This window comes from Ahaetulla prasina, chromosome 5, assembly GCF_028640845.1.
Source record: "Ahaetulla prasina isolate Xishuangbanna chromosome 5, ASM2864084v1, whole genome shotgun sequence".
In the NCBI taxonomy this organism is placed as follows: domain Eukaryota; kingdom Metazoa; phylum Chordata; class Lepidosauria; order Squamata; family Colubridae; genus Ahaetulla; species Ahaetulla prasina.
This window is the reverse complement of record NC_080543.1, coordinates 67,270,784-67,294,443: the sequence shown is the minus strand read 5'-3', so window position 1 is coordinate 67,294,443 and position 23,660 is coordinate 67,270,784. Positions and strand designations below refer to the sequence as shown.

The 23,660-nt window shown below is 47.7% G+C and overlaps 1 protein-coding gene across 1 annotated transcript in view; it reads right to left on the bottom strand.

Moving 5' to 3' along the window:
- CFAP47 (cilia and flagella associated protein 47) overlaps positions 1–23,660 on the bottom strand; it is a 284,879-nt gene that overhangs the window by 250,601 nt on the left and 10,618 nt on the right. Inside the window, exons 4-7 of the mRNA XM_058184444.1 lie at positions 16,864–17,002; positions 15,465–15,693; positions 6,374–6,525; positions 1,445–1,578 (exon numbers count right to left, since the gene is read on the bottom strand). Coding sequence (XP_058040427.1) covers positions 1,445–1,578; positions 6,374–6,525; positions 15,465–15,693; positions 16,864–17,002 — 654 coding nt within the window. The remainder of the gene's footprint in view (positions 1–1,444; positions 1,579–6,373; positions 6,526–15,464; positions 15,694–16,863; positions 17,003–23,660) is intronic.

The following is a 23,660-nucleotide window of genomic DNA, read 5'->3' as shown; positions in this document are numbered from 1 at the left end:
TTTAGAACGGTGGGGAGGGAGAAAAGAGAGAGTAGGAGGTAGGAAAGAGGAGAAGAGGAAGGAAGAGGGATAGTAGAGGGAGAAGGAAGGTGTAGGGTGGAGGGAGGAGTGGATGTAGATAAGAGAAGGAGAGGAAGGTTTGGAAAGTAAAAGAAGGTAGAAGAGGGAAGAGTGTTAAAAAGGGTGGTGGTGACTGGGCAAGCCCGACTAATTGTATATAACTGTACATTGGATGAATTATTTGATATGATTGTAAAAATAAAACTTTTTAGAAAAAAAAAAAAAAAGCTGCGTAACTGATCAGAAATATTACTTTGTGCATATGAATTAAAAAAGGGCCGCGGTGTGGCTCAGGCTGTAAGAAGCCTATTATTAAACACAGCTGCTTGCAATTACTGCAGGCTCGAGTCCCACCAGGCTCAAGGTTGACTCAGCCTTCCATCCTTTATAAGGTAGGTAAAATGAGGACCCAGATTGTTGGGGGGGCAATAAGTTGACTTTGTATATAAATATACAGATAGGATGAGACTATTGCCTTACACAATGTAAGCCGCCCTGAGTCTTCAGAGAAGGGTGGGATATAAATGTAAATTTAAAAAAATACCGTATTTTTCAGACTATAAAATGTACTTTTTTGTTTCCCAAAAGGGGATGAAAATGTCTGTGCATCTTACAGACCGAATATTGCCAAAGCCTCGCCCACATGCCAGCCATTTTTTGGCCTCCGTATGCCCCGTTTTCAGGCCTCTTTTTTTGGGCCTTTTTTCACCCTTTTTCATGCCTTTTTTCGGGCCTTTTTTCAGCTTTTTTCAGTCCGTTTTTAAGATTTTTTTTGGGCCCATTTTCAAGGCTTTTTTGGCCTATTTTTGAGGCTTTTTTCGGCCCATTTTTCCAGAAAAAACAGGTTGAAAAAAGCCTTGAAAAAAAGTTGAAGAAAGCCTCAAAAATGGGTTGAAAAAAGCCTCAGAATCAGGCCAAAACAAGCCCCAAAATGGGCCAAAAAAAGCCTCAAAAAGCAGCAGAAAAGGCTCGAAAATGGGCCAAAAAAAGGGCTGAAAATAGGGCATGCAGAGGCCAAAAACTTTTTTTGTTGTTTTCCTCTTCTAAATTTAGGTGCATCTTATAGTCAGGTGCGTCTTATAGTCCGAAAAATACAGTACTTTCAAGAAAGTCCTTAGAATGCAATAATCATGATCAATTTTATGGTTATAATTTTTATTTAATGAAATATATAAATAATTCCATGAGATCAGTATTAGAGCATTACAAACTTCAAAAATATTTATCTATACACAACATTAATTAAAGAGAGGAAAGTGTTCTTAGTAGATGCTCATCAAGAAATTAATTTTATGTTTTTTTAACAATACATATATTGAACTCATTACTTTTCCTAGAAAATACATTTATTTTACACTTAATTCATTATTTACCAATACTATACCTTGGATGGGTATTTCAGCACCAAGCATTGTGTGTAAGAAATCATTTTTGCTTCCTACAACTTCAAATTTCAAAAAGACAGCATAATCTTTTCGTGATTGTGTTCTGTCAAAGTCCCTATCAATTTGCAGCTGCCTGTAAAATTCAAAACTACATTTACATTTCTATCATTCCGATTACTGATTTCTAACTGCTGATATTGAATTATATAGCAGAAAAAAAGGGCATCAGATACCATAATTTTAATGAAGCACCGGCTGTAAATTTAACTAATCCAAAATCAGGGTATGTTAGAATTGAAATGTTTTATGTAATTTCAACAGATCTTTCCATAATAAATATTCTCATTTGTTAATCATAAGGCCACCTGTAGTACCTATGTTAGATTATCTTATTCGCTATTCAGGATAATGAGTATTTCAAAACTTTCTTGACATCTTTGACAATGACATTACTTTGATATTAAGATTTCAACCTACCAACTTCCAAATGATTGAACATATATGCATATACAGTATGCATTTCCACCCCTTTTTATAATTTCTGATGCTGTGTTGCCTAATTATACCAGTCTCTACTATACAATCCTTGAGCTTGCATAATTCAATAATCCTTTAACAATAAGAGCTATCATCTTAATTAGCACCATTTTGTTCTAAAAAACTCTCACCATAATATTTATTTATTTATTTATTTATTAATTAGATTTCTAGACCGCCCTTCTCCCGAAGGACTCAGGGCGGTGTACAGCCTTATTTAAAACACATAAATACACAATACAAATCCCAGATTTAAAATACATTTAAAATGAAATATTTAACAGGCCAATTTAAACTAAAACGGTCATAGACGGATATAAAACCCTTAAAATTTAAAAATTATAAATAGATTAATACAATTTAAAATTAAGTTAAAATTAAATTAAACTAAATATTAAATTAAAATAAATATTTAGGCTAGTCTCGCCTGATTGAATAGTAGAGTCTTCAGTTCCCGCTTGAAGGTACGGAGGTCGGGAAGTTGGCGTAGCCCTGGAGGTAACTCATTCCATAGGGTCGGTGCTGCCACAGAGAAGGCTCTCCCCCTGGGGGCCACCAGCCAACACTGTTTGGCTGATGGCACCCGGAGCAGGCCCACTCTGTGGGAACGCACAGGTCGTTGGGAGGCTATCGGTGGCAGAAGGCGGTCTCATAAGTAGTCCGGTCCTAAGCCATGGAGCGCTTTAAAGGTGAGCACTAGCACCTTGAATTGCACCCGGAAGGCTACCGGCAGCCAGTGTAGGCCGAACAGGATAGGTGTTATATGGGAGCAACGTGATGCTCCCACGATTACCAGTGCAGCCGCGTTCTGGACTAGCTGGAGCCTCCCGGTGCTCTTCAAGGGGAGCCCCATGTAGAGAGCATTGCAATAGTCCAGGCGAGAGGTAACGAAGACGTGAGTGACCGTGCGTAAGGAGTCCCGGTCAAGAAAGGGGCGCAACTGGCTCATCAGGCGAACCTGATAAAATGCTCCCCTGGCGACGCCCATCAAATGTTCTTCTAAAGACAGCCGGTCGTCCAGGAGAACGCCCAAGTTGCGCACCCTTCCCCTGGGGATCAGAACTTCACCCCCCACAGTCAGCGAAGGCGTAAGCTGACTGTACCGGGACCCACAGCCACTCTGTCTTGGTGGGGTTGAGTTGGAGCCTGTTCCTCCCCATCCAGACCCGCATGGCCTCAAGACACCGGTCCATCACCTCGACAGTTTCGTTGGAGTGGTTCGGGGTGGAAATGTACAGCTGAGTATCATCAGCGTACAGATGATAATCCACCCCAAAACCACGGATAACCTCACCCAGCGGCTTCATATAGATGTTGAACAGGAGAGGCGAGAGAACCGACCCCTGAGGCATCCCACAAGTGAGGGACCTAGAGGTCGATCTCTGCCCCCCTGCCAACACCGTCTGCGAACGGTCAGAGAGATAGGATGAGAACCACCGATAAACGGTGCCTCCCACTCCCAATCCCTCCAGCCGCCGCAGCAGGATACCATGGTCGATGGTATCAAAAGCCGCCAAGAGATCTAACAGAACCAGGACAGAGGAACATCCCCTGTCCTGAGCCCTCCAGAGGTCATCCACCAATGTGACCAAAGCCGTCTCGGTGCTGTAACGAGGTCTGAAGCCGGACTGGAACAGGTCTAGAAAGACAGGTATTGGGGAAGCTGATATGCCACTACACTCTCAACAACCTTCGCCAAAAAGCAAAGGTTGGAGACTGGATGATAATTCGCCAATACAGCTGGATCCAAGGAAGGCTTCTTGAGGAGGGGCCTCACCACCGCCTCTTTCAGGGCGGCGGGAAAAGTGCCCTCCAACAAGGAGGCGTTGGTAATTCCCAGGAGCCAGCCTCGTGTCACCTCCCGTGTGGCCAGTACCAACCAGGAGGGACACGGGTCCAATAAACATGTGGTGGGATTCAGCCTAGCCAACAACCTGTCCATGTCATCGGGAGTCACAAGATCAAACCCAGCCCAAATAATATCCACAAGACTCGTCCCCGTCCCCTCGCCCGGATCTATCCAATCAGTGTCCAGCCCATCCCGGATCCGAGCGATTTTATCGGACAGATACTGTACAAAATCCTCAGCACGCCCCTGCAAGGGATCTTCCCACGTCTCCTGCGAGAGCAGGGAGCGGGTCACCCTAAACAGGGTGGCTGGGCAGTTATCTGCCGATGCGATAAGAGCGGAGAAATAGCTATGTTTTGCCGCTTTTATCGCCACTAGATAGGTCTGAATATGAGACCTAACTAGTGTTCGGTCGGATTCAGTATGGCTGGACCTCCAGGCATTCTCTAGGCATCTTTTCCGGCGCTTCATCTCCCTCAGCTCCTCGTTATACCAAGGAGCTGGGCGAGTTCGGCGCCGGGTCAGAGGCCGCAAAGGCACGACGCGGTCCAAAGCCCCGGCGGCCGCCCCTTCCCAGGCAGCCACCAGTTCTTCGACCGAGTCGTGGGCTAGTTCCCCAGGAAACGGCCCAAGCTCCATCAGGAACCTCTCAGGGTCCATCAGTCACCTGGGACGGAACTATCGAACCGGCTCTGTCTCCCTGCGGCGGTTCGAAAGTCTAGCTGAAGGAGTAAATGATCTGACCATTTAATAAGAAATGAAAACAAATGATACCTTATTTTCCCACTTAAAGAATAAAAGAATAAAGAATAAAAAGAAGAATGTACATATTCCTCATTGCCTCTTGAAAATGGAAATCATTAAAGCAGGGGTGTCAAACTCAAGGCCCGGAGTGCTTAGATCTGGCCTGAGGGCTGCCCTGGAAATAGCAAAGGACTGGCCCGTGGTGACTCTGCTAGAGGCCCTGTGGCCCGTTTTTGGCCAAAATGGAGCCTCCAGAGGCCTCCCCGGGCCTGTTACAGGCTGAAATGGAGCCCCCAGAGGCCTCCCTGGGCCTGCTACAGGCCAAAATGGAGCCTCCGTGGGTCGGATCCAGTCTTCCCCTCTCCATTTCCCATGGCTTTACTGTACTTACTTTTCTAAAAGCTCTAGAAGAGGCTGACCCACGTGGCAGAGAAGCCAAAGTCTTTTATTTAAAAACCCGTGAAGCTGTAAGGTGAGATGTAAGGAAAACAGCTTTCCCCATCTGAATAAAAGACCAGCTTCTCTTCTCTGCAATGAGGGCCTGCAGGCTTAGCTTAGGCCCAGTCTGGCCGTCGACGAGCAGCCTCCTGCTTGCTGCTGACTGGCTAGTTCAAATGAGCAGCTTCAGGGATTGTGGTGGCAACCAATCAACAAGGGGCTTCCAGCTCAGCCTGATGAGACAAAGGATTGGCTGCTGCAGCTGCCTCAATACCTGAAGCAGGAGGCTGCTGTGGCCCAGTACAATTGGCCCCAGCCGAAGTCTTTTACTCAGAAGCTGGTGAAAATGTTTTCCTTAGAATTCACATTCTTACAGCTTTGCCATCATCTGAATAAAACACTTTGACCGCTCTACCAGTAGGTCAGCCTCTTCTGGAGTTCTGGAGATCTTCAAAAAGTAAGTAATCCATGGGAAATGGGATGAGGAGGAATAAGTGGAATCTGGGATGCTAGCAAAGCAGGCCCAGTCTATAGAGGATGGGGGGAAGCAATTGTGGGGATCCCAGGGGACCATGAGGTATCTCAGTGGAGTGAGGGAGGCCTTGGATAGCCTGCTGCAGCACTAGGCCCCGCATGCTCTTCTGAGATACCTCATGTGCATACCACTCTGAGATACCTCATGTGCATTTGATTAACAAATACATTGGGAAAAGCAGGGAGTGATCACGTTCATTTAATGTGATTCAAACGACTCCTTGGGTTACAAATGTAATTGGCAGACTCTATCTTCGGAACTCAAGGATTACCTGTAAAATGAAAGTGAGGTCAAACACAACCCTGATGAGGCTCTCAATGAAATTCAGTTTGACACCCCTGCATTAAAGCATTTCACCTAGTATAGACAGTAAGCTAGATAATCTTGACAGAAAGAAGAGATCTCTTACCAAAGCAATGAGGTGAACATTGCTTAAGTCCAAAACAAGAAGGTATGTATAAATGTTTCGCAGACTAACTGTAACCTCACTCCCATTCACATGGGTATAAGACATAATAAAATTTGGAAAATTATTTTACTATAGTCCATCTTAATAAGAGTACTTTTAAACTTCTATGGAATTTATATTTTAGTATGTTCTACATTGTAGGGCTGACATCAAAATAGGCTAATATAATACAATAGATGCTTATTATTGCTACAATGAAGAAAATATATTGTTTTATGGAATTAGGAATATACAGTACATACTTGGGTTTTGTATGTACTGTATGTATAAACATATACACACATGTACAGACACATATACATACTACTTTTATCATTTTCATTGTACTCATTACTGCAGTTTATAAAACCACTTACTTTGGACTAAAAGAAAGAAAAACCACAGTCTTCTGATAAGGTTGTAGTGTTCCTTCATTAGGAATGCAAGTAATCAGAGTTGAAACATCTGTTCCTTGATTTCCAGGATAATCTTTCAAAGCAGCATTTGAACTCTGTTTAATATCTGTGCCCTTTAAGAAAACATAAAATGAATATGCTAAAAATTAATTACTCCATGTATTTACATGGATAAGGTTAATAAATTTACTGAAAAGATAAAAGAGTTATAAAAATGTGAACAAAACCTGCTACTAAGTCTAGACCCACTAACCTTTCCTTTAAAACAGGGGTATTAAACTCAAGGCCTGCAGGCCAATGTGGTCGGATCTGGCCGCACACCCATTCTGGAAACTAAGGGGCTGGCCTGTGTCTCTTCAGCGCGGCCCACACCTGTTGTGGCCCGCCAGCAGAGCTGGTGGCAGACTCAGACAGTGAGGAGATTGGGGAGGAACACAGGCCAGTCCTGGAGTCTGGGGAAGGCTCTGATGAGTGCTTTGTGTCGGAGGCAGAGATGGGGCCAGGACCATCTGACAATTGTCAGCTGCCTTTGGAGTCAGACATCAGTAGGGCAGAAGAATAGCCGGGGCCTATTCCCAGTGTGTGCATGCGCAGAACTGCCAGGAGGAGGGAACAGCTAAGGAACAAGGGTCGACTCAGGAGTAAAGCCACAGGTGGACGGTGAATGGCTCCTTCCATAGGGAATATAGAGGAGTGAAAGGGAAGTGGAGTTTGCAGGAGACAATTAGTTCGCTTAGTTGGTTCAAGACTCTCAGTGTTGTGTCTTGCCCGTTCTCAAAGCATCTGGGGCCTTCTTATCTGCTCCCGAACACGGAGGAATGTATGCCTCCCGGCCCCAGTCCTGGCTCCATGCCCAGACAAGCTGAAGAGGAGGGGGCACCTCCCGGTCCCAGCCCTGGCTCCATGCCCAAGCAGGCTGCAGAGGAGGGAGCACCCCCGGCCCCAGCCCTGGCTCCATGTCCAGGCAAACGGAGCAGCTAGACCCCTCCCCCTCCTCCACAGCATGTGAGCCTGAGGAAAGTTCATTTCCAACAGCTGCTGATTGGAGTGACCCTCGCATCAGAAGACTGGATAGGCGGAGGCAACAGAAGGAAGGGAGGGGCAGGCCTTAATGAGTGCTGAGTCATGGAGCCACACCCCATGGCCTATATAAAGGATCTGCTTTCTGGCAGTCTCTGAGTCAGGCAAAGTCGAACTTATCTTGCTGAAGTCACTTTCTGGTCTCCTGCCTGCCCTGAGGACTTTGCTAGGACTTTGGGCAGAGCTGCAGAGGCAAGCCTGATTCGGATTTCCCTGACCCAGCCGTCAGCGGAGGAATGGGGCACGACATCTTGCCTGACTCCACACACATCTACAAGATGGATCAGCAACAGCTGGCGCTGATTGTGCAGCAGCTACAAGCAGATAACCAGCAACTGAAACAGCAAGTCGCCCAGCTGACTACTCAACTGGCTGCTGGGAATGCCCCAGCACTCCAACCTCCTCCTCCTCCTCCTCCTCAGCGCCACAGCCCGGTACCGGTGCCGGAGAAGTTCTCAGGACGGATGGAGATGTTCCCGGCCTTCATGGCCCAGTGCCAGACCTACATGGCAATGCGGCCGGGGGACTTTCCAGATGACCAGGCCAGGGTGGCCTTCGTGATGAACCTGTTGTCTGGCCAGGCTGCACAGTGGGCCACGCCTTTGGTGCTCAGGGACAGCCCCTTGCTGGCGGACTACCAGGGGTTCTGGGGGCAACTGCGGCTAATGTATGAAGACCCCGTGCGGGCCCAGACGGCTGCCTGGCGCCTCGGAGAGATCCAACAAGGGCCCCGCCCCCTCCGGGAGTACATCGCGGAATTCCGGTTGCTGTGCCATGATTCGGACTGGAACGACACGGCACTAGCGGACGCGTTCAAGAGGGGCCTTTCGGAAGAGCTCCAGGACGAGCTGGCTCGGGTGGAGGCGCCGCGGACCCTCGTTGACCTGGTACCCCTCTGCCTGCGCCTCGACACCCGTCTCCAGCAACGCCCGTCCTGTCGCCGGCAGCAACCGTCAAAGACCGTCGCCCTCCCTCGACCCGTGCCGACCCCGTCCCGGGCCGCCCGCGCCGTGGCCGCTGCCGAGAGCCCATGGAGTTAGGAGCGGCCAGGCCTCGCCTGAGGCCCAGGAGGCGGAGCCGGAGGCGCCAAGGGGCTGTGCTTGTACTGTGGGGAGCCCGGCCATTTGCCGCCGCATGCCCCAGAAGCGGCGGAGCACGACGCCCGTCCCGAATCCCGGCCTGGCCAGTCGGGAAGCGGGCAGGCCCGGCCCAGGGGAAACCCTAGGCCGGGCACGGACCAAGCCCCCGCCAGACATGGCCGACGTGGACCCCGGGCCCCCTCGGCACCTGATTTTGGACACCCGGGTGTGGGTGGGTGACCGGCCGGAAGGGATCCCAGCGCACGCGCTGGTGGATTCGGGGGCCACCACGAACTTTATGAACCGGGCCTTCGTGGACCATTTTGGTGTCCCCTTGGTTCCGGTAGACCCTCCGATGAGCGTCGAGACCATCGACGGGAGGGAGCTGGTGGCCGGACCCATTAACTTCGCCACGCAGCCCTTGCGCCTCGCCATCGGGGACCACGAGGAGGCGATTCGCTTCTACGTGACGGTGGACCTCCACTTCCCGGTGATCCTCGGACTGGCCTGGCTGCGGACTCACAACCCTCAGGTGGCCTGGTCGCGGAACGCCATCTCGTTTCCCAGCCTGCAATGTGTCGACATCCGCTACACCTGCGCTGGCCAAGACGTCTTCACCCCGGCCGTCGCCATGTCCCCTGAGCTGCAGGACTTCGCTGACGTCTTCAGCGAAAAGGAGGCGGACCGCTTACCCCCGCACCGCCCTACGACTGCCCCGTGGACCTGCAACCCGGCACCCCGCTGCCAACGGGACGCCTGTATTCCATGTCCAAGCCCGAGTTGGCCGCCCTCAGGGATTTTCTGGACAAAAATCTGGCCCGAGGGTTCATCCGGCCTTCCAAGTCCCCTCTGTCGGCCCCGGTCCTCTTCGTGAAAAAGACGACGGGGGATTTGCGCCTGTGTTGCGACTACCGCCGGCTGAACGCCATCACGGTGCGGAATCGCTACCCCCTGCCGCTCATCCCGGAGCTGATGGACCGGCTGCGGGAGGCCTCCATCTTTACCAAGCTCGACCTCCGGGGGGCCTACAACTTGGTGCGGATGCGTGAAGGGGACGAGTGGAAGACGGTGTTCGGCACCCGGTACGGACACTACGAGTACACGATCATGCTGTTCGGGCTGACCAACGCCCCCGCCGTCTTCCAACATTTTATGAACGATGTGTTCCGGGACATGTTGGATCAGTTCGTGGTGATCTACCTGGCGACATCCTGGTCTACTCCCGGTCCAGGGAAAGTCACCTCCAGCACCTCTGCCTGGTCCTGCAGCGCCTGGGGGAGCACCAGCTCTACGCCAAGCTGGAGAAGTGCTTTTTCCTCCGGTCGTCCATCGAGTTCCTCGGGCACATCCTCTCACCCGAGGGGATCGCCATGGACCCGCGCAAGGTGGAGGCCCTGAGCAGCTGGGAAGCCCCGCGTCGGGTGAAGGATGTCCAGCGGCTGCTGGGCTTCGCCAATTACTATCGGACCTTCATCCCGGGCTTCGCCACGCTGACGGCTCCGCTCACCCAGCTCCTCCAGAAGAAGGTCCCGTTCCGGTGGGGTCCCCCGCAGGAGGAAGCCTTCACGGCTCTCAAGAAGGCTTTCGTCACGGAGCCCATCCTGCGACATCCCGACCCGCACCGGCCTTTCGTGGTGGAGACGGACGCCTCCAACATCGCCCTCGGAGCGGTGCTGCTACAGGCCCCGGCGGATGGCGGCACTCTTTTTCCCTGCGCGTACTACTCGCGGAAGCTCAACCCTTCCGAGCGCAACTATACCATCTGGGAAAAGGAGTTGCTGGCTATCAAGGCCGCGTTCGAGGCATGGCGGCACCACCTGGAGGGGGCCCGGCATCAGGTGGAGGTCCGAACGGACCATCGGAACCTCGAACATCTCACCACGGCTCGGAAGTTGAACCAGCGGCAGATCCGGTGGTCACTGTTCTTTGCCCGGTTCAACTTCTGCGTCACCTATATCCCCAGCGGCCACAACCGGAGGGCGGACGCCCTGTCCCGTAAGCCGGAGTACCTGAGCGCCCAAGACCCTCTTCCTCCACGGACCGTACTGCCGGCGGAAGCCTTGGCCGCCGCCCGGGAACCGGTGGACTTACGGGCCCGGGTGCAAGAGGCGCAGCGCCAAGACGCCTGGTCTCAGCAGCGGCGAGCGGAGGCGGGCCCCACGTCTCCGTGGACATTGGAAGACAACGTACTCAAGTTCCAGGGGCGGTTGTATGTGCCCACGGGACCGCTCCGGTCCCTTGTCCTGGCCCAGTGCCACGACAACCCTGCCGCGGGCCATTTCGGGTTTTTCAAGACTCTCAATCTGGTGACGCGGACCTTCTGGTGGCCCCAGGTGCGGCATGACGTCCATGCCTATGTGACGTCCTGCGTGCCGTGCCGGTCTCCTCCAGCCCTTGCCGACTCCTGACAGACCCTGGGGGGCGATTTCCATGGACTTCCTGACGGACCTGCCACCGTCCTCGGGGTTCACCACGGTGCTGGTGGTGGTGGACATGCTCACCAAGATGGCACACTTCATCCCGTGCTGCGGGCTGCCCACTGCCACCAAGACGGCCCGTCTCTTCTTGCAGCACGTCTTCCGTCTCCACAGTCTGCCGGACAGGGTGGTGTCGGACCGTGGGGTGCAGTTCACGGCTCGCTTTTGGAAGAGCCTGATGGCCGCATTGGAGGTGCAGGTGTGCCTGTCGTCGGCGCACTATCCGGAGACCGACGGCGGGACGGAGAAGGTCATCGGCGTTCTGGAGCAGTACCTCCGGTGCTTCGTGAACCAACAGCAGGACAACTGGGCCGATTACCTGTCCCTGGCGGAGTTCGCATTCAACAACTCCCAACACACCTCCACCCAGACCACCCCGTTCCAGGCCAACTTGGGGTACCATCCGCGGCTCTTCCCTCTGGCGCCCCCGGACTCCCCGGTTCCCGAGACACAGTCCTTTCTCTCCGAGTTGCACGCGGTCCAGCAGATGGTGCGTCGGCAGCTGAATCGGGCGAAGGAGGACTACAAGCAGGTCGCCGATCGTTCCCGACGGGCAACACCCCCGCTGGTGGTCGGAGACCGCGTGTGGCTCTCCACAAAGCATCTCCCGTCTGACCGGCCGGCGAAGAAACTGGACCACCGGTTCATCGGTCCGTTCCCCGTCGAGGCGGTCATCAATCCGGTGGCCTACCGGCTGACCCTGCCACGTTCCATGCGGATCCATCCCGTCTTCCACCGGTCCTTGCTGGTCCCTGAGGCCCCGCCGTCTCCCCTCCGGCGCCCGGCACCGCCCGTCGCTGTCGACGAGGACGGGGTGGAGGAGTACGAGGTGCATAGCATACGCGACTCCCGCTGGCTGAAGGGGCGCTTCCAATACCTGGTTGCGTGGCAAGGGTACGGGACCGAGTTCACCTGGGTCAACGCCTCCGACGTCCACGCCCCGGACCTGGTGCGGGCCTTCCACGAGCAGAACCCGGCCCGACCACATTCCGATCATCAGCCCCGGGGGAAGGGCCCTGCGGTGAGGGATAGTGTTGTGTCTTGCCCGCTCTCACAGCAGCCGGGGCCTTCTTATCTGCTCCCGAACATGGAGGAATGTATGCCTCCCGGCCCCAGTCCTGGCTCCATGCCCAGACAAGCTGAAGAGGAGGGGGCACCTCCCGGTCCCAGCCCTGGCTCCATGCCCAAGCAGGCTGCAGAGGAGGGAGCACCCCCCGGCCCCAGCCCTGGCTCCATGTCCAGGCAAACGGAGCAGCTAGACCCCTCCCCCTCCTCCACAGCATGTGAGCCTGAGGAAAGTTCATTTCCAACAGCTGCTGATTGGAGTGACCCTCGCATCAGAAGACTGGATAGGCGGAGGCAACAGAAGGAAGGGAGGGGCAGGCCTTAATGAGTGCTGAGTATGGAGCCACACCCCATGGCCTATATAAAGGATCTGCTTTCTGGCAGTCTCTGAGTCAGGCAAAGTCGAACTTATCTTGCTGAAGTCACTTTCTGGTCTCCTGCCTGCTCTGAGGACTTTGCTAGGACTTTGGGCAGAGCTGCAGAGGCAAGCCTGATTCGGATTTCCCTGACCCGGCCGTCAGCGGAGGAGTGGGACACGACACTCAGAGACTTCTTGCCAAGTTTTGAAGATATCGGCCTGGCAGCTCTCCAAGCCAGATAAGGTCTGTGACTGTAAATTCTCCCTTGAAAGACTTTGCTGGATGTGAATGAGAGGAATTCACAGTAATTTAATAAAAGGGGTTTTTTTTGTCATGACAAGGAGTCTGCTTCATGCTCTTAAGAAGTCTAGGTCCGAACAACACCATCTGAGGAGGCACACATGCGCACAGGAGATAGCGGGTGCATGTGTGCCTGCCAGGATCATGTGGGCTGGGTCTATGCACACAGGATGTGTTGGGCCACTGTCGCCTCATCCAGCCCACTCCATCTCGGCATGGATGCCACCAGGTCTCCAGCCTATTAGGAGACTCTGTGTGTGTGTGTGTGCGCGTGCGCGTGCAGGTGGGGGAGCTGTCTGGCAGCAGGGGCTTCACAGCTGGTCCTCGGGGGCACCCGCACCTGGGCAGCGGGGGCACCAGCACCTGTAGCAGACAGAGTCAGGGGAAGGCACATGATACAGACCACCCATTGTGCCTGCTCCATCCCACATGGCTGGAACGGGCAGGCGGCTGCCTGGCACATCCAGCAGGCCAGACCACATGCCTCTCCCCTATGCCTCTGCCTCCAGCTACTGCCGCTGCTGCAGGCCGAGACAAGGTTAGGCGGGGGGGCTGCTGCCAGATACCATCAGCCCACCTACTCTGTCCCATCTGTTTTTGCTTGTGGTTGGAGAGCAGGTCGCCGCTGGTCATCTCCTTGGCCCCCTCACAGATCTTGCCCTTGGCCCACACAAGGAATGTGTTCCTCTCATGCACCCGACACACCTCGGCATCGCTGTGGGCCACTGCTACCACCAAGGATGCCAGCAGCTCACACAGATTCATTAGGCTGCTGCCGTTGCCCAGAGTACCAGGCCTACCCAGCCCGAAGGAGATGAAGTAGCCAGCTAGAAAGTCCAAGTAGAGGTGATAGAGGACACCCAGGCCCAGCCATGCCCCCTTCACCAGGGCTGCTCGGCAGGAGAGCCGAGCCCTGCCCTGCCTTGCCCCACAACACAGTGACACCAGAGCACTTTCGGGGCACTACCTGGCCAATACAGCTCCTTCAGAGGGAACCCCTGAGAGTGCAGCCCCTTCTCTGGACTGAAGCGGCCCTGCAGGCAAAGGATTGCAGGCAAATTCCCTGCTCAGCCGGCGTTCCCGGAAGGTGTGGCATGGCCATTTTAAGCAGTGTTGTGGGAGGCCTGGGAGGGCAAGTCCAAGATGAGAGGAGCTGCCAACTGGAGCTCTGAGCGCCGAATCCCTCGCCCTCCGGGATGCCCCGTAAATGCCAGGGTGGCTCAGGGATAGTTAGGTGCATCGGCAGAATGCTGTCCAAACCAGTGCCGGGGCTCAAAGGCGACTTTCCAGCAGAAAGGCCCTCCAGCCTTGGGACAGATGCCATTTCCTACCCTGCCACCCAGTGTGCTTATGGAAAGCCGGCCACACGTTGCTTGTTGAGCATGCGGGGAAGCGCCACTCCCTCCCCTGCTTTCTGCCGGGCCTGCTGGCAAAGCACCGCTCTCACACACCTGACGCACCTCGGCACTGCACTGGGCTGCTGCAGCAGCCAGACCGAAGTGCATCAGGTGTGCGAGGGGAACATGCTCCACGCGCAGGCCAAGGGCAAGACCTGTGAGGGGGCCATGGAGAAGATAAACAGCAGTGACCTGCTCTCCAATCACAAGCCAAAACAGACAGTGGGATGGAGTAAGCATGTCCAGCAGTCCGCATCTCATTTCTTGCCCCGCCTCTGCCTGCCACTTGGATGGCCAGCCCGGTGGTGGCAGCGGGCTCCAGAGCCACAGCATGGGCCAGCTGTGGGGCTAGCAGGCTATGACTATAGCCATAAACCATCCTCCCACACACAAAGGGCAGCGAGCATGCAGTGGCCGATGGTTTCTGGCTGTAGCTGCCCCGTCCCCCGCCTCACTTCACCTCATCCTGTAGGATGAGCCTCCTGCCCACCGTCACACCCACTGGAGACTCCTGGATTCCCTCCCCAACCCTGCCCACCCCCACAGACACTACCCACAAGTGATGTCAAGCTGGCTATGCCCCCAAGCTACACCCAGTCAGCCATGATCAACCTGGCCATGCCCCTCCTCCACCCCCCAGCCCCCGGAGGACAACCACAATGCTGATCCAGTCCTCAATGAAATCGAGTTTGAGACCCCTGCTTTAAAACATGACTAGTATAACATATTATTTTAAAAGTAATAAATTTAAATAATTATTATTCATCAACAAATGTCCATTGATATGACAGGCATGTAAATGTCCATGCACTTCAGAAATCCCAAAACTACAACATTCATCTGGTGTATTAGATTCCTATAACTTTCACATGACACCTTAAGGGTAAATAATAAAGTCATATAATATCAAAGCAATGGGTTAGTTTTAATTCCACTTTAACATATTGTCCCATGTTCTTACCTTTCACTTACTTGTGAGCGAGGTCAGAAGTAAATTTGTGGACATTACTAGAATCTAATTTAAATCTGCCTTTTGAAATGGCTTTTGAACACTTATATGAACTGTTTTTAAAAATACAACAAGCTTAAATCTGCCCTATAGTTTACTTGTACCTTTTTATATTATCAAGTGCAATAGGAACTCTCATTTATATACAAATAATAGCCAAAATGTAAAACTGTAACAATTTATATTTTTCCTTTGATAGCTTCCAAGTATGCTAGAGAGGAAAGGGAATTCTTCTGAAAAAGAGATAGGTGTTTAAAAGCAAATCTAAAATCAAGAGTTTCCTTACCATCTCTCCACCAACAGCATTATCCATCAAGACTGCCACCCAATCCATAGGCTCTGGGCTTTTATTGTGAAGAATCACTTCTTCCATCTTGGAGGTTCCAAAGTAGACACATCCAAAATTAACACACTGGATAGTATTTGAGTGAGGCACACCTAAAACCTCAAGAACTTGTTCCACAATATTGGCTTTGATCTTTATCTCAGCAGTGGGCATTCCCTGCAACTCCACACTTTGGATAAAAACAGATGAAAAAGGAATTTTGGGCTTCAGGACAATCATGAGTTAATAATGTCACATTAAATGATTTAGAATTTAAGATATTATTAACATAGTTTACACACACAGAGAGACACCTGAAACTTATAACAGTTGCCTATTTGTAACATGCAATGCTTCCAATCAGAATAGTAAGTGCTTGAATATTACATAGTATTAGAAGAATTTACTAATTCTATATTATCTCCAATTTGGAATAATAAAGGAAACACCAAATTTCAGTATAAGAAAGATTTTTAAATGAGGCTTCAAATTAGATTTTACTGAGAATTGGAGTTTACCTTTCTAGCTAAACAATTTGAGACTGTGATACCCAATGCCAGTGATGGCTAAACTTTTTTCCGCATGCCAAAAGTGGGGGGAGCACCGAGGGGTTGCCCAAGGACATGCCCACACCCATAATTCAATGTGCCCCACCCTCCATGCATGCACACATGACCCCATGCTCCCCCTGCTTTTAGCACGCGACGGCACAGTGGGCCCAGTAGACCCATTTTTCGCCCTCCCAAGGCTTTCTTGGAGCCTGGGGAGGGTGAAAACAGCCTTCCTCAACCGCCCCCGAGGCCCTCTGGAAGCCGAAAATGGCCAGTTTCCTAACTTCTGGTAGGACCGGAAGGCCCATTTTTCACCCTCCCCAGGCTCCAGAGTCTTTCTAGGAGCCTGGGGAGGACGAAAACGGCCTTCCTCCCCCACCGAGGCCCTCCAGCCCATTTCCTGACTTCCGGTCGGCCCAGAAGGCCCAAAAATCAGCTGGTGCATGGACGCTGAGCTAGGGCAACACTCATGTGCCATAAGTTCGCCATCACAGCCCAATGCACTGAGCTCTGTCATATAATTTATTTAAGCACATACATCCATTCTTTAGATAGGAAATTGAGTAGTATGTAATAAAAAGGTTCTATCATTCGGTCAAATTGTTCTTATTACATAGACTGCACTTTGAATTGACAATATTTTTACTTATTTCACTGACACAAATACTGTAAACATATTTATGCAGTGAAAGGGCAAAGAATACTACAGTATAAAGCATATGCTTCCATTTATTTATATGTATCATAAAATTTAATTGAAGAAGTAAATTAAAAGAGACAACATTACAATTTAAATATGCTACACTTACGTGGCTAGTTCATTAAGTATTTTGGGCACATCAGTACATATCTCTACTTTTATCAATTTCATTGTTTTTGGTTCTATCACGCCACTGCTTGGTGCTATAATAATTGGAACATTTCCTCTATATTTTATGTCAAATGTACCTTAAAATATAAAAATAAAATAAAAACAAAACTATTTTAGTCAATATGCATAAAATTAAATACTAATCTTTTTGCTGCCAATGATAAAGAATAACAGCATGATAAGATACATCATCAAGATGCATCATCTCACCAAGATTATCTCTCTTCCTCAGCTCTTTCTCCTCAGTCATATTTGTATGATAATGTGGATAAACAATGATGAGTTGTTTCCTGTTATTTATTGTTCACATTCATTATTATTTTTGGAAAAGTCATCGTTCTAAGTTTATAAAAAGCAGAGTCTTGCTGCAGTTACAGTTAATGTATACTTATACATTCCTCTAAGGTAAAGCTAACAATAAATGTTAAACCCAAGCAATCACACAATCATGCAGAACTAGACTCCTCTCATTGTAGATACAACCACAGAAATGAAAGAATTAAAAGTTTAATAATTATACAGTCATGGTTCCAAGTAATGCTCCCAATCAATTCAAGACTCTGAGGCTGTGGCTTTTCTCAAAGACCCTGTTTATTGCGTACATCATATCGGCACATTCAAATGTGAAACCAACTCTGAATAATTCCCGCACTTTGGTATAATTAAAGAATAGATATTGTCCACCCCCCTTGTGTCACAGATCACATTACCCAACCAAGCAGGCAATGAACTTCTCATCACTCCCTCCTGCCATTGCTAGGGCACATTTAGTTGACCTTGGTTCTCATGAGTCTTATCACCATTATGTCTGGCATTGTAGAGGAAAACATTCTACATTCTTCAAATCCCCCTCCTCCCATATGCATGGCAATAAAAGGATAGTGGCAAATGATCAGCTGTCTGCAAGGAATATAAATCCTTCCATTCCTCACTATCTTGTCAGAGCTGAAGAAACTTCTTGAATGAGAAGCAAAACGTCTTCAAAGAAAAAAAAATAAGAAAGTCGAGTTGCTTCCTGAAAAAGCACCTTTGGGACAACCATGACCTGCATGACTGAGAATCTCTACAGACATTTAACCCTGTCCATTTCTTCCCCCTTGTTTGTAATGGCAGCTTCAAATCCTCCTCACAAGATATTACAGGAAAAGAAATGCAGAAACAAGACTTCTTGATATTGTCCTTACTCTGGAATATTCCACTCCCTGCTTACGCTTTGGACAGCAATGAAGACTGCTTTTCCAATAAGCATTCAAGGCAAAGAATGCTAGTTAACTGTAAATTACTGCTTATGGGAATGTATCATTTTATATCATTTGCATGATGTAATATTTTTCATTCATAGGAGGAAAAAAGACCACTGTCAAACAAGTATCATACCATCACAATTCAAGTGCCAGCCCTTTTGTACATCCATTGTGAGTTGCATGTACAAACGAAAAGGGAACTGTGCTGTCACAACACTAATTTTATCATTTTAACAAAAATAATCAGGTTCTATGGTGCCTCTGAACATGTTTTTACTATTTTTATTATTTTTACCTGTAAGCCACCTAGCATTAGCTACTTATAATTCATGCATAAGTAAAAATAATTTTCAATAATGATTTCTATTGAAATCTTAAAATACAAAGATAAAAAACTAATACAAATTAAGAAAAATACAAAAAGCAAAAAAGCAAAAAGTGCAAAGAGAAAAAAGAAAGTGAGAATGCAGGAATAAATATGTAAAAAAGAGGGGGAAATATAAAAAACATCCTCGCTTCACAAGTACAATTTCAGTAACTTAGCACCTGATAGAATTAACACCAAAAAATGATGTCCTTATCATCATGGGAGATTGGAATGCTAAAGTAGGAAGCCAAAAGATAACTGGAATAACAGGCAAGTATGGCCTTGGAGTACAAAATAAAGCAGGGCATAGGCTGATAGAATTCTGTCAAGACAACACAATGGTCATAGCAAACACTCTTTTCCAACAACCTAAGAGACGACTCTACACATGGACATGACCAGATGGTCAACACAAAAATCAGATTGACTATGTGCTCTGCAGCCAAAGATGGAGAAGCTCTATACAGTCAGTAAAAACAAGACCAGGAGCTGACTGTGGCTCAGTTCATGAGCTTCTTCTTGCAAAATTTAGGCTTAAACTAAAAAAAGTGGGGAAAAGCACCAGGCCACTCAGGTATGAACTAAATCATATCCCTGATGAATATACAGTAGAGGTGACAAATAGATTTAAAGAATTAGATCTCATAGACAGAGTGCCTGATGAACTATGGACGGAGGTTCGCAACATTGTACAAGAGGTAGCAACTAAAACCATTCCAAAGAAAAAGAAATGCAAGAAAGCAAAATGGCTGTCTGAGGAAGCTCTGCAAATAGCTGAGGAAAGAAGGGAAGCAAAAGGCAAGGGAGAAAGAGAAAGATACACCCAGTTGAATGCAGAATTCCAGAGAATAGCTAGAAGAGATAAGAATGCATTCTTAAATGAACAGTGCAAAGAAATAGAAGAAAACAATAGAATAGGGAGGACCAGAGATCTATTCAAGAAAATTGGACATATGAAGGGAATGTTTCATGCAAAGATGGGCATGATAAAGGACCAAAATGGCAGGGACCTAACAGAGGCAGAAGAGGTTAAGAAGAGGTGGCAAAATTACACAGAAGAACTATACAAGAATGAGCTTAACATCCCTGATAACCACGATGGGGTGGTCACTAACCTTGAGCCAGACATCCTAGAATGTGAAGTCAAATGGGCCTTAGGAAATCTGAGCAACAACAAAGCTAGTGGAGGTGACAGTATTCCAGCTGAGCTATTCAAAATCTTAAAAGATGACGCAGTAAAAGTGCTACACCCAATTTGCCAGCAAATTTGGAAAACTCAACAATGGCCACAGGATTGGAAAAAGTCAGTTTACATTCCAATTCCAAAGAAAGGCAATGCCAAAGAATGTTCAAACTATCGCATCATTGCACTCATTTCACATGCTAGTAAGGTTATGCTTAAAATCCTACAAGCTAGGCTCCAGCAATATGTGGATCGAGAACTACCAGAAGTACAGGCTGGATTTCATAGAGGCAAGGAACTAGAGATCAAATTGCCAACATACGCTGGATCATGGAGAAAGCTAGGGAGTTCCAGAAAAACATCTACTTCTGCTTCATTGACTATGCTAAAGCCTTTGATTGTGTGGATCACAACAAATTGTGGCAAGTTCTTAAAGAAATGGGAGTACCAGACCATCTTATTTGTCTCTTGAGAAACCTGTATGCAGGTCAAGAAGCCACAGTGAGAACTGGACACGGAACCACTGATTGGTTCAAAATTGGGAAAGGAGTCCAGCAAGGCTGTATATTATCACCCTGCCTATTTAACTTATATGCAGAACACATCATGAGAAAGGTGGGGCTAGATGAATCAAAAATTGGAATTAAGATTGCCGGAAGAAATATCAATAACCTCAGATATGCAGATGATACCACTCTAATGGCAGAAAGCGAAGAGGAACTAAAGAGTCTCTTGATGCGGGTGAAGGAGGAGAGTGCAAAAGTTGGCTTGAAACTCAACATTAAGAAAACTAAAATCATGGCATCCATCCCTTTCAATTCCTGGCAGATAGATGGTGAAGAAATGGAGGTAGTGACAGATTTTATTTTCCTGGGCTCCAAGATCACCGCAGATGGGGACTGCAGCCAAGAAATTAAAAGACGGTTGCTCCTGGGGAAGAAAGCTATGGCCAATCTAGACAGCGTACTAAAAAGCAGAGACATCACCCTGCCAACAAAAGTGCGTATAGTCAAAGCTATGGTTTTCCCAGTTGCAATGTATGACTGTGAAGGTTTGACCATAAGAAAGGCTGAGCGCCAAAGAATTGAGGCCTTTGAACTCTGGTGCTGGAGAAGACTCCTGCGAGTCCCTTTGACTGCAAGGCGAACAAACAAGTCAGTTCTAGAGATCAACCCTGACTGCTCTTTAGAAGGCTAGATCCTGAAGATGAAACTGAAATAGTTTGGCCACCTAATGAGAAAGAAGGACTCACTGGAGAAGAGCCTGATGCTGAGAAAGATTGAGGGCAAAAGAAGAAGGGGATGACAAAGAACGAGGTGGCGGTGGATGGAGTCTCTGAAGCAGTAGGCATGAGTTTAAATGGACTCCAGAGGATGGTAGAGGACAGGAAAGCCTGGAGGAATGTTGTCCATGGGGTCGCGATGGGTCGGACACGACTTCGCAACTAACAACAACAACAACAAATATTCCAACCTAAAATTTCATCCTATTTACTGTCTGTCTGTCTATCTGTCTGTCTGTCTAAGAATTAAATCAATTTCATATTCCTTTGATTTGATTTACCTAGTAATTTATTTTCTCTAAAAATACAAAAAAAATTGTACCATGTTTTACATCTATAAGTAAATATTTAAAGGCTGACCATTCAAAGAATCAGAAAAGATCAATAGCTACTAGAAACAACATACTGAAATTTAATACCATCAAATAATATCCCAGAAATTTCTTATTGTTTTCTCTTCGTCTCCCTTCAGAAACTCCTTTGCAAGTATAACACTTCTTCAATTTTAATACCACAGCTTTTTAGTTTCTCTAAAATTACAACCTTTTCTTTTCATAACTTATCTATAAACAAATATTTAAAGTCTCATCATGCAGTCCTTATTTTAAAAAGAAACCATTAAAAACGTCTAGAAAAAAATACACATTTTAACTTTGGTTGATTAATCCAATTTTATAAATCTTTCTTTTTAACTTTTGAAACCTTGATGTTTATTCCTTTTAAGTCATCTGCCTGAAATTGATCTCTTTTCATTCTCGCTTCATCTTTTCTCAGGAACTTCTTCATAAATATAACATATACTTATAAGTATATCTCTTTTGTAATTCCAAAATAAAAGACTGATTTGGACAACTTTCTTTTTTTCTTTTTTTAAAGCATATTTTATTAACTTTTAAACAAAACAAAAACATAAATACAGCAATACAAAAATACAAAAAAGGAAATTGTTGTGCAGAACTGTGACCATTTACATGACATATCACTATAAAGGTTTTATACTCTATACATTTTACTTCATCAAATTTTGCTATGTCTGAGTCTGTTTTATTTTTCTGTTTTCAATCCACTTGTACCATTTTCCCATGATACATAATACTCCAAGTCTGTCATTCCTTTCAATTCCAATGATAGTTTGTCCATTTCAGCGCAATCAAAAACATTTTTTTAATTAGTAAGTCATTGGAGGGCATCTTTACATTCTTCCAACATTGTGCAAAGGCCAATCTTGCCGCAGTTGTTATATGTATAGCATGTGTCTTATTTTCTTATTGTAAGTTTTTCTCATTATTCCCAGAAGGAACAGTTCCGGTGTATATTCCAGTTGAACACCGGTTATTTCCTGCAACCAATTTTTCCCCCAATATTTTTTCAATTGTAGACACAGACACCATGAGTGATAGAAGGTACCTTGCTTCTGTCCACATTTCCAACAATTTGGGGTTAAATTTGGACACATTTTTGCCAATATTGAGGGAACCAAATGCCAGCGGTAGAACATTTTGTATTGATTTTCTTAATATTTTGCCAATCTTGTTATTTTAGAATTTCTGTTCCAAATTGTTTCTCATTCCTCTGATTCAATGTTGTGCCCTACATTTTTTGCCCATGCTAATATCACTCCTTTCACTATTTCTCCTGCTTAGTCAAATTCCAAAAAATACTTATACAATTATTAATTTTTCGTCCAGACCAATCAATAATTTGTCCAAGTGTTGTAGGACCATTTCAATTACATATTCCTCTTTGTCTTTTAAATACCACGATTTTACTTGTAGGTAAGGCCACCAATCAATATTAATTCCTTGTTTCTCCAAATCTTGCCTACTTTTAAATTTCCTTGGGCATCTAAAATTCTGCAATATTTGATCATTTTGTTCACGGCATTTGGGTGTATCATTGCCTCCATTGTCCAACCCACCCAGGCAGGCATTTTCATATAGTATTTTTTCTTGGTCTCTTGCTGTATTAGCGTTAAGGTCTCTCGTATTTTATGATGAAAAAAAATATGAATGGGATTTATTTTCTTTGTTCCATAGAAAGGCATGCCACCCTTTTTGTAAATCATGCCCTTCTAATATAGTAAGCTTTTATTTCTTAAGTTTATCCACTCCTTAATCCAGGTTAAAATTGCTGCTTTGTAATAGAGTCACCAACCTGGAAGCCCTAAACCAGGGGTCCCCAACCTTTCGGACCTCAGGGACCACTAAATTCATAATTTTAAATCCCACGGACCACTAATATGATCTGCCTAATGATTGGCTGGATGGGCATGGATAGGTGGTGATGTGACTAGGTGGGCATGGCCAACTCGATGTCACTCACATCTCTACTCATCCCTCTCCTGCCAGCCACTCCTCGCCTCCCTGCCCAGGCTCTTTAGGGCCCCAACAGAAAGCCATTGTTGGAGCTAAGCAGTCACCATGAGAAAGAGTTGGCAAAACAGCTCAATTCAAATTGGATCTGACTGAGAATGAAGCTCAGCAGAAGCACCTCACTAAAGACTACGAGCATAGGCTTTCCAAGCAGAGGGAAGACCTGCAGGAGTGCAAGGCTAGGTACTGGCGCCTGGAGGCTCAGCGGGCTAAGATGGTCAGCCAGTTCCAGGCCATGATGCAGTCCCACTGGAAACAAGGCCCTCTGGCTCTTTGCCACCAGTGGC